Source organism: Xenopus laevis, chromosome 6S, assembly GCF_017654675.1.
Source record: "Xenopus laevis strain J_2021 chromosome 6S, Xenopus_laevis_v10.1, whole genome shotgun sequence".
NCBI lineage: Eukaryota > Metazoa > Chordata > Amphibia > Anura > Pipidae > Xenopus > Xenopus laevis.
Window position 1 is genome coordinate 28486881 of NC_054382.1, and position 13331 is coordinate 28500211.

At 39.7% G+C, this 13331-nt stretch overlaps 1 protein-coding gene across 1 annotated transcript in view; it reads left to right on the plus strand.

The window, feature by feature from the left end:
• LOC108719676 (adseverin) overlaps window positions 1-13331 on the plus strand; it is an 86181-nt gene that overhangs the window by 29127 nt on the left and 43723 nt on the right. Inside the window, exons 5-6 of the mRNA XM_041567490.1 lie at window positions 3320-3409; window positions 7932-8064. Coding sequence (XP_041423424.1) covers window positions 3320-3409; window positions 7932-8064 — 223 coding nt within the window. The remainder of the gene's footprint in view (window positions 1-3319; window positions 3410-7931; window positions 8065-13331) is intronic.

Sequence of the window (13331 nt, forward strand, 5' to 3'; positions counted from 1 at the left end):
CCGAATTGAATGCTAGTGAAAGATCAATAAGAAATGCTTGCGCTGATGAATTCACACTGAGACTAAACTTTGCATTTAAGTGAATTAGCATAGTGGTAACGAATTTACGCCTGACAAAGTTTGTGGTGTTTACGTAACAACTATATTTTATTGGAGTAGAAAGGTAATGAGGATGTCCTTTCAGTCGGGTTATCTGCTATGACGTAAGTGTCTGATATAATAAACTTTGATCGTTTTTTAAGTCTCAGTGTGCAATCCATATATTTATTTATACAACTAAGAACTGACACTGAAAGGACATCCTCATTTCTTTTCTACTCCAATAAAATATAGTTACGCAAAAGAGACAAAAGTCATCACGCAATCTGTTTCCTTCCATGCCTGTGCCTAACCCTTGTCTACTATTCAACGGTTCATACATATCTCCTAGTGTAGAGTCCTGCAGCGGGTCGGGTACCCGCAGGTTACCCGCAAAAACCTTCAGTACCCTGTGGGTTATGGGCAGGGTCGGACTGGGGGGCCCGGGGCCCACCGGGACTGCTGTCCAGGGGCCCCCCTCCGACCCCCCGCCCCCCTACTAAAACGCGTCGGTCCCGCAACAGCGCCGCTCGGCGCGCATGCATGCGCAAGAATGGCGTTCGGCGCGCATGCGCACCAGCGCCGTTCGGCGCACCACTCGGCGCGCATCGCCCGAAAAAAAAAATATTTTTGCCGATTGGAAATATCTATAAGGGTTCTGGCCCGGCGGGGGCCCACGAGGGTCGGGGCCCACCGGGTTTTTTCCCGGTATCCCGCCGGGCCAGTCCGACACTGGTTATGGGTAGAAGTTCCGAGTGCGGTTATAGACGTGGGTCGGTGGTTTTGCAGGTCGCGGGTCTTCTCAATAGCGATTTTATTCCTTTTTTCTGATCACGCCTACTTCCGATGGTGTCACTTCTGGTTTACAATGACAGTACTTCTGATGATGTCTCTTCTGGTTTACAATGACAGCACTTCCTGATTCTTGATGGTCAGTGGGTCCAAGTTGCGGATAAGGTACTTGTGGGTCAGGTAGCTGTTCCAAGTGGTTAAGAATGCGGGTTGCGGGTCCGGGTTGCTTATTGCAGGTTGCGGGTACGGGTTGGGTATGGGTTCCAAAAAATGGATCCGCGCAGGACTCTATCCTAGTGTATAGTGTCTCACCCGCAAGACACAAGTATTTACAGTTGTTAAATTGTTTTCTCTTATGTTGCCTGCACTATCTCCGAGTGTCAGCTGACCGCTCATTCAGCTTTTATGAGTGCTTTTTTACAACTTGTTCAATGACTATTGATTTGCTATTTGAGGAATGGAGATGCTGATCTACATTAAACATAAAAAAGATGCAGGATTGTGTCACTGGAAATGGCATCATGAATTGTGTTCATCTGTCAAACTCCTTTTGTGTCTCCAATAATAAGAGGAAAAGATGACCCATATATAAATGTCAATACTGTGTTTATTGCTAGGTCATGGTAGGACTGTGTGTTTGGGTGGATATGCATAGTTTACTGCTGTAACATAGTTGCAAAGATAACTTGGGTTGAAAAAAAGTCCATCAAGTTCAACCCCTTCAAATGACCCCCAGTGTAGATATATACACCTACAGACATGCACTACATACAGATCGTATAGAAACGTATATACCAATACCTATTCAAATTAACTAGGGGGCATGTTTATTATGCTGTATAAAATGAAGTTTGCTGAAAAAACGGTATAAAAAGCTGTGTCAAATAGATGGCGATGGTGTGTGTAATTTTATGCTATGCGAATGGCAGATTTTACGCTGTTATTTAACATTGCTTCCAGTGGAACTCAAGCTAAGAAAAAATGTGAAAAAAATGTACACCGTTTTTTACACAGCAAACCCTGACGATGTTTGGTGTCCTGCTGTTTTTATTACACAGTATAATAAATATGCCCCTACATTTTACAACCCCACTAGCCTTGCATATTATGCTTGTCAGAGAAATCATCCATGTTACTTTGGTTTTTGCCAACTATGATCTGAGACAGCATGCAGCACTTATTACAAAGAAGGGTCATCTATCACATGACCCAGTGCTCTATAGCTCCCCCCTGATACTGTACATTATGACATCAAAGGTCAAAGTGCAAAGAAATGGAACCTATGGGTCATAAATCACCACTGAATCCAGATTACAACCAGCCCCTCCACATTGACATGAACAAAGTTTCTTCTTGGCTTTATTATAGGCCCATTTATAAAGTGACTACATGACCAATATCTGTCAATATCTATAGAGCAAAATAGAAAATGACATGGTCCATTGAGGCAGCCTCTCTGGATGGGTCTGCATAATTATGCCACTATTATCATATTTTTGGTCCAGAGGCTAAAGGAAGGAGATTCACTTATGCCCAGGTTATACCTGCATAGGAGACAAATGGTCGATTACTGCTGGCTATCACTATTAATATTTAATAACATTTTCAAATATTTACAAATAAAATATTGTTAAATATATTTTTATATTCAACACACCACGCAACAGATCTGGAGATCCAGTAGTTGGCGTGGCTGGCAGCATGCCATTTTTACCACCTTCAGGTACCAATAAAATACAATGTAAAAGTCACCCATCAAGCTTCACTTCTCAGTTCTATAATCATTGACTTACTGCTCTCAGCAAAATTAGTGAAGCAAGTTCTGCAGCTCACCTAGAGGCTCTGCAGGTTTAAATCTGCATGCCTAGTAAATAAAAGTTCATTGTTCTATAAAGCCATAAAGATTAGTTACCATCTGTTATAGTACAAACACCCAGCTGTTTCTCACGCCAAAGTTTAACATAGACTTTGTGCTTTTCCTGATAAGTAAAATGTATAATATTATAAGGAGATGTCCTCATATATATAGGCACAACAGAGGCTCACACTCACAGGACTTACGAATGAAAATAAAGGTGTTTAGTCTGCAAAAATAACTGACGTTTTGGCTAGCTCACTAGTGAAACGTCAGTTATTTTTGCCAAATAAACGCCTTTATTTTCATTCATAAGTCCTTTGAGTGCGAGCCTCTGTTCTGCCTGCATACATTCGTTCAATATTTTTGCACCCAGGCATCATATACCTCTACACGAGTTGTGCTGCCAGTCTGCTGCATATATCTACTATATATATATATATATATGTTACTGTGTCAACGTCCTACAGTAGACTGCAAACACAACATCAATTATGATCCCAGATAAAATAATTATTGCTTACTCCTTTAACTGCCTTTTACTGTGACTTCTGTATCAGTGAGAAAACATTTTCTTTTGAATACTTTCTGCAGATTTTGGGAGCCAAGCCCCAGCTGCCTGCAGGAGATGATGCTGATGATATGGCTGATGATAACAATCGAAGAAATGCTAAGCTTTACATGGTAAGAATATATGTTGGCAAGCTAACACTTCTTGGACAAATGCAATGGAGTTTTCTTATGGAAAGGTGACAACATATTTGTTCCTAAAAGATATAATTTCTTGTAATGAGAATACAGAGCCATTATGTAACAGGAAACAATGTATATCCACTGCTTTACATATTATGTCCTTGTAAAATAGAGGATACATTATATTGTTACTGCAGTTTATGCTCTTATGGATCTACTCGGTCACACCAAAATAGAAAAATAAACAACAAAAAAATAAACTATTCAAAAATGTTAAAAGTTCCTAGGAGTGAATTATAAAGATTACCATAATGTAATAAAAAGCACACGGTATGTCCAGGTGTAATAACCCTTGGCAACCAATCAGATCTTTATCGCTGCTCAGTTGGTGGTTCACCTTCAAGTTAATATTTAGTATGTTATAGAATGGCCAATTCTAAGCAGCTTTTCATTTGATCTTCATTATTTATTTTTTATAGTTTTTGAATTATTTGCCTTCTTCTTCTGACTCTCTCCAGCTTTCAAATGGGGGTCACTCACCGCATTTAAACAACAAATGATCTGAAGGGCTACAGATGTATTGTTATTACTCATCTTTCTATTCAGGCCCCCTTCTATTCATATTCAAGTCTCTCGTTTAAATCAATATATGGTTGCTGGGATTTTTGGATCCTGGCAAACAATTAGCTGAAATATCAAACTGGAGAGCTGCTGAATAAAAAGCTGAATAACTCAAGAACTACAAATAATAAAAAAAAAATGAAAACCCAAAAGCAAATTGTCTCAGAATATTATGCTCTATATCTACATCATACTAATGGTTCACTTAAAGGTGAACCACCACTTTAATGCTGCCTAAATATTGGTTGTTATGGAGCAGCAGCAATTGTTGGTCCTTTTATTAAATAATCTATGTGTTCAAAGGCCTCTGAGCTGCTTTATTGCACAATTCCAGAGCCATATCATTCACCTCTGTGCCCTCTTCTACAGTTAAATGATTTAAGGACCCATGTACTGTTTTATTGCTGTATTCTTACACATCTTGCCCAATGCACTCTAGTGGTGCAATGGGAAGCTAATGAATGTAGTGTTGTGCAATGCAGTCATGTAATTGAATGACAGTTGGGCCACAAACATGTGATCTTGCAGTTTGGACAGTACTAAAATTGGATTTATATTATAGGGGTATTTTATTCACAATGCACTGGTCTATGCAGCATTACTCTGCACAATTGAGACAAAAGACATATGGCATAAAGTCACAGGGAGATAATGTAGCAAGTACACCCAACCCATATGGGAATCCAAAACAAATACACAAGAGCACAAGGTGAAATCCGCATTGTTTATTGTGTTACTGAACTATGTATTAGTAGTGAAAAAGTTAAGAGGTGTGTCACAATTTTACCTGTCCACAAGGACAGACACATGTCATGGTTTTCTTGAAACTGCAATATAAAGGCAGAGACACGCATGAAGATTCGGGGAGATTTTCTTCGGGCGACTAATCTCCCCAAGAAGCCTTTCCGCTGGCTAGAATCTAAATCGCCAGCGGGATGGCACTCGGAGTGATTAGTTTTCCGAAGTTACCCGAAGTTTCCTCGTGAGGAAGTGCCATCCAGGCTCGATTTAGATTCTATTCGGCGGGAAGGCAGTTTGGGGAGATTAGTCAACTGAAGAAGAGGCGACTTTCGCTAAGCGACTAAATCTCCCTGAATCTTCGCGTGTCTCTGGCCTTAAGTAGTTAACAAAATAAGCTGATTTGGAGCCCTTACACATTCGGTCAAGCCAGTGTTGTAAACAGAATCACTGGGCCCCACTGAAAAATCCTATTAGGGCCCCATTAATAAGACTTTTTTCATTAATGTACAGTACAATATATTGACACTGTTTGTCAGTCAAAGCTCATGTTTCTCTCTTGATACAAATATGGTTCTCGCAATTTAACAGGATAAACAGCCTCTAAAGGTTAAAGTTATTCCTTATTTTGGGTGGGATTCTTTCTCTGGCAATACAAACCCACAGTTCTCAGAGAGAAAGAGCTGGAAGAAAATAGACACAGTTCAGGAGGGGAGTGAGTTTACAAACCTAATATAGAGCTCAACTGTAAGTGGAAAAATCTTTTAAAAAAAAAAAAACACTTTCCCAAATCCGTCTTTACACATATGGCATTAATCTGGAAACAAACACAGTATTTTTAATGGTAAAAACTGCACAAATCCCACAGCAGAGTGGATATTTTTGGTCATAAACACAAGACAAGAAGAACTGTGTGCTGGGTATTACATGACCCCCCTCTGTGCCCATTAACACCAGAGCAGACAACTATATATATAACAGCCAATGGAGGGAAGAGAGTTGTTTAAATAAAGGGCTGAAACTTTGGGACTGTTTATTTATCATGATCAGATAATGGATTTCCTTGAAAATAGTACAGTACTTTCATTTAAGTTATTACTGGTTATTATTTGACTGTGGGCTGCTCTGGCTCCAGAACATCGTGGCATAATACAGGGTTTTTTGGTCACAACAACGACCTTTAGATTTCTCTGTGGGGTGCAGATTAAAATAACTGAATTTATTTAAAGATTTGCCTTTAGGCTAACATCACACGGGATGTGACTTCAACTTCCCTTTTCCTTTAAAGGAGAACTAAAGTTTAACTAAAGAAATAGGGCAGAAATAATTGGGCATTCTATATCAATTCAAGGAAATCGCAGTCTTTTAGCAGTAAAGATCTGTGCGCACCCAGTAGCTCCCCATCTTCGTTTCTGCTGATTCACTGGACATGCTCTGTGCTGCTGTCACTTACTGAGCTTAGGGACAGATACACAATATACTGAATATATATATATGCAATAGTAAGGTATGCCCCAGCACTCTCTTCAGTGTGTCAGTAAAAATCTCGGTGCTCGCTCCTTAGGAGACGCCGTCTCATCCCCTCGTATTATACACCATAGAAATGAATGAAGCAGCACTCGATTAATGCAAAAAGTGTATTAAAATTCAGTACATCACAAAGCGACATTTCGGACAGACTGTGTGCACGCAGTCTGTCCGAAACGTCGCTTTGTGATGTACTGAATTTTAATACACTTTTTGCATTAATCGAGTGCTGCTTCATTCATTTCTATGATATATATATAGAGAGAGAGAGAGAGAGAGAGAGAACAAAGAAATCGGCACTCATAGGTCTTTTGTGAAGAAAAAATTGTGTTATTCGAATAAACCCATTTTTTTCTTCACAGAAGATTTCTTTGCTCTATAGATTTTGATATATGTTCCAGCACCTAGGCATTTCCATTGTTTTCTGAGTGCACCTATCCAGTAGTTTGTTTTTATATATATATATATCACAATTAGTACCAGAATTTAATAATCAGGCCTGTAGCACCAGCTTTTATTACAGGCTAACCTCATTTTTTTTATTACAGGCTAATAATTTCTGCTTGATGATTTGTGTCGACCCCTAAGCTTAGCTTCTCAATAGCTGCTCAGAGCCCACTGAGCATGTGTAGTGTTCACTTACTACTATAGAAATGCTGAATATTTAGGCAGCTTCAATAAGTTCAGTATATAAAATATGGCGTTTCTAGCCATATTTAATTCTTAAAGTTTAATTCTCCTTTAATGTCATGAAATGTTGAATTAAAAAGTCAGATTTATAGACCAATTCAGTAAAAAAAAATCTAAACAGCCTTAATTTCTAGTACTAACTACTACTGCATTAGTATATCAATTTTGTTTTTCTATATTTGCCTCTTTTGGTCACTAGAGGTCACTCATGCAAGGAACAAATCATTTGCCTCATCTAAACATAATCACAACTTCAGGCCTCACAATAAAATGAAGATTTCTCCTAAACAAACGAATGAGAAAACTTCTGCTGTTTCTTTTTGAGAATTAGTCATTTTAAAAACAATAAAACAGCCCATACACTCTACAGCAGGGATCCCCAACGTTTTGAACCCATGAGCAACATTCAGAAGTGAAAGAAGATGGGGAGCAACACTAGCATGAAAAATGTTCTTGGGGTGCCAAATAAGTGCTGTGATTGGCCATTTGGTAGCCCCTATGTGGATTGACAACCTACATTGAGGTTCTGTTTGGCAGTTCACCTGGTTTTTATGCAACCAAAACTTGCCTCCAAGCCTGGAATTCAAAAATAAGCTCATGTTTTTAGACCACCGGGAGCAACATCCAAGGGGCTGGAGAGCAACATGTTACTCACGAGCTACTGGTTGGGGATCACTGCTCTACAGCAACCACTATAGAGAGGATTGATTATTTATCTTGGGACAGGTTTGGGTAAAACAATATAAAAAAAGGTGTGAGTTATTTATCACGCTTGCATTATTTGTGTGCCTTTTCTTTAAAATGTTTAATTGTGTTTTTTTAATGCTCAGATTGAGTAAGGTTCATTTTTGCACAGCGTTCCACAACTGTTTCTGAAATTCTGAAGAGCTGCATATACTTTTGATGACAATAAGACAAATCATATGTTGTTTTGTAGGTGTCAGATGCCAGTGGATCTATGAAGGTTTCGGTAGTTGCAGAGGAAAGTCCCTTTTCTAAAGGCATGCTTCTGTCTGAGGAGTGCTTTATTCTGGACCATTCAGGAGACAAAAAGATCTTTGTCTGGAAAGGTCAGACTTCCACTTTGTATCTTCTTCTCTGAGTCTCAAAACTGTAGTAGTTGGGTAATAAGTGTATTATCACTAAAAATATAATGTGTCACACGGGTGCAGATGATTTATTACCTGGAATCACAAATGTTATCTGTTTTATTATTACCTATTATTAAGCCATTCTGGCAGCGTATTTATTTGGATTATGCATTGTTGTCAGTTTTCTTTGAAAAGGGAAATATGCAGAAAAGCAAGTGATAGAATTAAAAAGACATGTATAATTAAGGCCAGTTTCTACAACATGCCAAGTGCACCAGGCACTCCTACACGCAGGGCAGCCATCAGGGGGGGACAGGGGGGAGAGTTGTAGGGGGCCCGAGGGTAAGGGGGGCACAGCCACGCCGCACTTTCATGATTAGCCAGGCCCCCCTGCTTTCTGAGAGCTGCTGACTTCAGGAAGGCAGGGTGAGAGCTCAAGGGGAGGTATCTTCTGTCCATTACTTCCCCTTATTGGTCACTGAGTTTAAGTCCCGGTTGAGCTTCTAAGGGATTGCATAGATGGGGTTTGAACTTCTCCTCCAGCTCATCCAATCACCATGCAGCTTTAACAGGACTTGAAATTCTGTAACCAATAAGGGAAGAAAATGTTGTCACTGGAAGAAGATGCAGCCACCTGTGCTCCCCTCCTCCCTTCTGTAGTTGGCAGCTCACTTACAGCAGGTGGGCCACACTAATGAAGTAAGGGCAACATGGCAGGACCCCCCTAAAGGTAACCCTTTGTGGTCCCTGTTGTGTGGTGGGGCCCTGGGCACCAAATTTTTTTTAAACTCCTGGGGGGGCAAGTTTTTTTTACATGGACGTTTAAGGGGGGGGGGCCCTGGCAACCATTTTTTTTCCCCATGTGGGGTCCTAGCCACCAATATTTTTTAATGGGGGGCCCTGACCACAAATGTTTTTTTGTATGTTATTTCTTTATTAACATGTGGGAACCATAGCCACCAATGGTTTTTTTTTTTTTAGTGGGGGGTGGATCTGTGGAGTGGGGAGGGCGGACCTGTACGTGGGGCCCAGGAAATTTGTTCTTATGGGGCCTTGCGATTTCTGATGGCGGCCCTGCCTACACGTCAGCAAGGATACTGCTGCAAATATGTTGCGAGATCATCGAGTTCTAGTACGTTTGATACATTCTCCCTTTTTCCAAAAGAACTGAGTAAGAACAATCCATAACCTGAAGCAGTAAGTAGTGATGGGCGAATTTGCGCTGTTTCGCTTCGCCGTTTTTGGCGCCGGCGACTTTTTTCGGAAAAAATTTTTTTTGACGCCGGCGAATTTTTACCGCGAATTTTCGCGGGCGCGAATTCGCGCCTGAATAAATTCGCCCATCACTAGCAGTAAGTTCTCACAATGGTATATTCATAGGAAATAATAAAACAGACAACATTTATTACCCAACATTTATTTAATAAAAAATGTATTATCCACCCAGTTGTCAATGACATTTTACCCACAGTATTCTCCTGGATCATTTTGGTCCTGTGTATTAAGCAAAGGATAGTTAAAATAAAACTGAATACTGGTCTTGTTGCCACTGCTGTCCATTATAATCCTACTGGAAGACCACATCAAATTATATGGAGCCCTTTAAACAACTGCAATTGGAGAGCATGTTTAAATGCAGTCAATCCCTAGTCAGTGTCATGGCGACTTTGTTTCTGCTTTCTAGCTGCAGTCAGAAATAACATCGCTGGCTCACTTCTCAAAAATAGATATGTAACTTCCACATGCACACATATTTCCCCTTTAATACTTTTCCCCGATACCCAGAAGGTCACACATGGTCTCAGTGTTCATATTACACAAAAAAAAATGGGCCCCTTACCCCAAAATTCTAAGGCAAGCTGAATAAATTGGAACTGATTCGACATACACCTATTCGTAATGTAAAACAGATATTCAGCTCCTCTTGGGGGAATGCAATAAAAGCTGTAAAAGCACATAAATAAGTACAAAAAACTGCTTGAAAATGACATATTTATAAATGATAATATAATAACTAGGAATGCACCGATTCGGTTCAGTATTTGGCCTTCTTCAGCAGGATTTGGCCGATCTGAATTCTTAAAATCACATGACATTTCATCACATAAACAAGGAATTCATTTTTTTAACAATGTTGTTCTCTTTCACCCTTTCCTTATTTGAATATGCAAATTAGGATTTGGATTGGGGGTTTCAAATCTCTCGTTAAGATGTTTCATACATTCAGTACACATATCTTCTGCTACATTGGCAGATGGGTGTCTAAATACTTTTGCACAAATAAATGCTTTCATTTTCTTGAGGGTGCGTTGCACTTAGGTGGGAGAATGAGAGTTAGAGAACAAGAGTGAATATTCTGAGGGACATAAGCAGATGTAGATTAAAAAAAACAGGGTCCCAAGCATACCCCCTTTTACTTGAAATGGACCATGCAGCCTCCAAAGTGAGTGTCTTTTCATGCAAAATAATGATTAAATTCTGCATGTGCACTCTACTGCCACATTTTTTTCTGGCTTCACTCTGTGCTAACCTTGTATTCGAGCCTGTTGGTGTGAAATCTATAAACCACTGGCTATTTATGTTGCTCATCTCCAAAATGTAACCCTTAAAGCAGTGATCCCCAACCAGTAGCTCGCGAGCAACATGTTGCTCTCCAACCCCATGGATGTTGCTCCCAATGGCCTCAAAGTAGGGGCTTATTTTTGAATTCCAGGCTTGGAGGCAAGTTTTGGTTCTATAAAAACCATACAGAGCCTCAATATAGGTTGACAATCCACATAGGTTCTACCAAATGACCAATCACAGTACTTATATGGCACTGCAAGAACATTTTTCATACTAGCGTTGCTCCCCAACTCCTTTTACTTCTGAATGTTGCTCATGGGTTCAAAAGGTTGGGGATCCCTGCCTTAAAGGATCAGTAACACCAAAAAATTCAAGTGTTTTAAATGAATGAGAATATAAAATAGTGTTGCCCTGCACTGGTGAAACTGGTGTGTTTGCTTCAGAAACACTACTATAGTTTATATAAACAAGTTGCTGTGTAGCCATGGGGGCAGCCATGATTCAAGCACAGGATACCCAGTAGATAACAGATAAGTTCTGAAGAATCCCATTGTATACTACAGAGTTTATCTGTTATCTGCTGTGTATCCTGTGCCTTTTTTTAACACTTTAGCTCAGCACTATATTATATTTTAATTACGTTAAAACACTTCCTTCAACTTATATTACTGCTACTGAATGTGGTGATTTCCAAGTTTTGGTTTTCCTCACAAGGAAACTTCGGACGACTTCGGAAATCTAATTGCCGCCTGTGATTAGCGCCAGCGTTCTTTTTTTCATTTTAGCCGGCACAGAGTGAGGGAAGGCGTTTGGGGAGATTGGCGACCAAATCTCCCCAAAACGCCCAGTGTGGCCTTACCCTTTTAAGCAAATAACAATGGCACTGGTTCTAGTAAATTAGCAAGTAGCTCTGAATAGTATCAATAGCCAAACAATGTGTTAAGGTGGCAATATACAAGGTCAGCAGTTTATCGTCCCATCTATGGGGCCCTCCGACAGGCTTTCCCAACTGATCCTCCTGGGCCCCACAGGTCATCCTTTAATTCCATATGTTTAAAATTGTTTGCGATAGAAAGAACAGTTATGTCAAATGGTTTCAAGTGCATCTTGGCCCTAAATAAAGCTTTTCATTTAAAACCAAATGGTACTTGTTCTGCCACAATGAAAACCACAGCCTAGATACAAAGTACTGAGAATGCTGGTGATTCATGGAATTAAAGGAGCATTCTTTAGTAATGACTAATTTGTTTTGTAGAGAAATTTGATTCGTTTCAGATTCACAAAAAAAAAATAGACTTTAATAAAGTAACTCATTTGGTTTGATCTGGTACGCCGAAAGCCTACAACTTTCATCATGACGTTAGTAATTATACAATAAGAAACCACATCTTACCATGTGCATTATAATGACACTTTCCCACAGTTAAAATCTTTTCAACCAATTTATGTCTCTCTGCAGCTTATAATAAGGCTGATTCACAAAAGGTCAATATTCCTCAACGCGCAGTTTTGTGCATTATTTAAGTTGCGTTATTTAAGGAACAATTCATCAAAGTATTTTCGCGTGCGTTAATAGACATATATCGCAAGCGTTAATTGTACATTTCTGCACAGCGGTATTCTAATCGCATTGCGATATTTATAGAATAGAATTAATCCCCAACGCATTATTCACTAACATCTTTTAAGCAATAAAAGTATAAAATAGTGCGATAATTAATGTTAAATTTAACACCTCACAGGAGTAGGCGTTACTAAACAATATCAGATGGATTAATAGAGGAAGATGTAGTGAGGAGCTGTAGGGCAGCAATTAAAGACCTTTATTAGAAAACTGGAACCTTACCTACAGCTAGGGATGTAGCGAACGTCGGAAAAAAAGTTTGCGAACATATTCGCGAACTTGCGTCAAAAATGCGAACGGTTCGCGAACGTCGCGAACCCCATAGACTTCAATGGGAAGGCGAATTTTAAAAGCTAGAAAAGACATTTCTGGCCAGAAAAATGATTTTAAAGTTGTTTAAAGGGTGCAACGACCTGGACAGTGCCATGCCAGAGGGGGATCAAGGGCAAAAATGTTTCTAAAAAATCCATTGTTGACACAGCGCTGCATTTTGTGCTGTAAAGGGCAGAAATCACACTACATTTCTAAACCTGTGTAATAAAATGCTTTAAAACGTCCGGCGTCTACATGCCAATCAAGTCGTGTAAAGGTTACAGCCTGTTCACACGCAAAGACGAAACGCGGTGCTTACTGCAACGCAAAAAGACGCAAAGAGCTTTAATGAATGATACCGTTAAGTGAGCAAATAATAGTTTTTAATTACTAGTTGCTTGTCACCTCCAGGATGTTCGTCCTGTTGGTGGCAATATTTCTGTAGTGGTGTGTTTAGCAGTCACCGTGCTTGTGCGCACGTGCACTGTCAGGCAGAGGTAATTCAATGTACAGTGAAGTGAACCAAAATACACTGATTCTGCAGTGTGGGCCCAGTTTTGGTCTACTTTATTGATCACCTGCGGTGACCATAAAAGATGCGATTTTGCCACTGTTGCAGAACCCTGAAAAATTAGGCATGTGTACTTTCCTGAAAAATTATGTTTTTTTTGTCGCAGCCACTGAACCAGAAGTCCAGAAACAATATGCCATATAAATGCTGAAAATATTAATTTTTTTTTGTCGC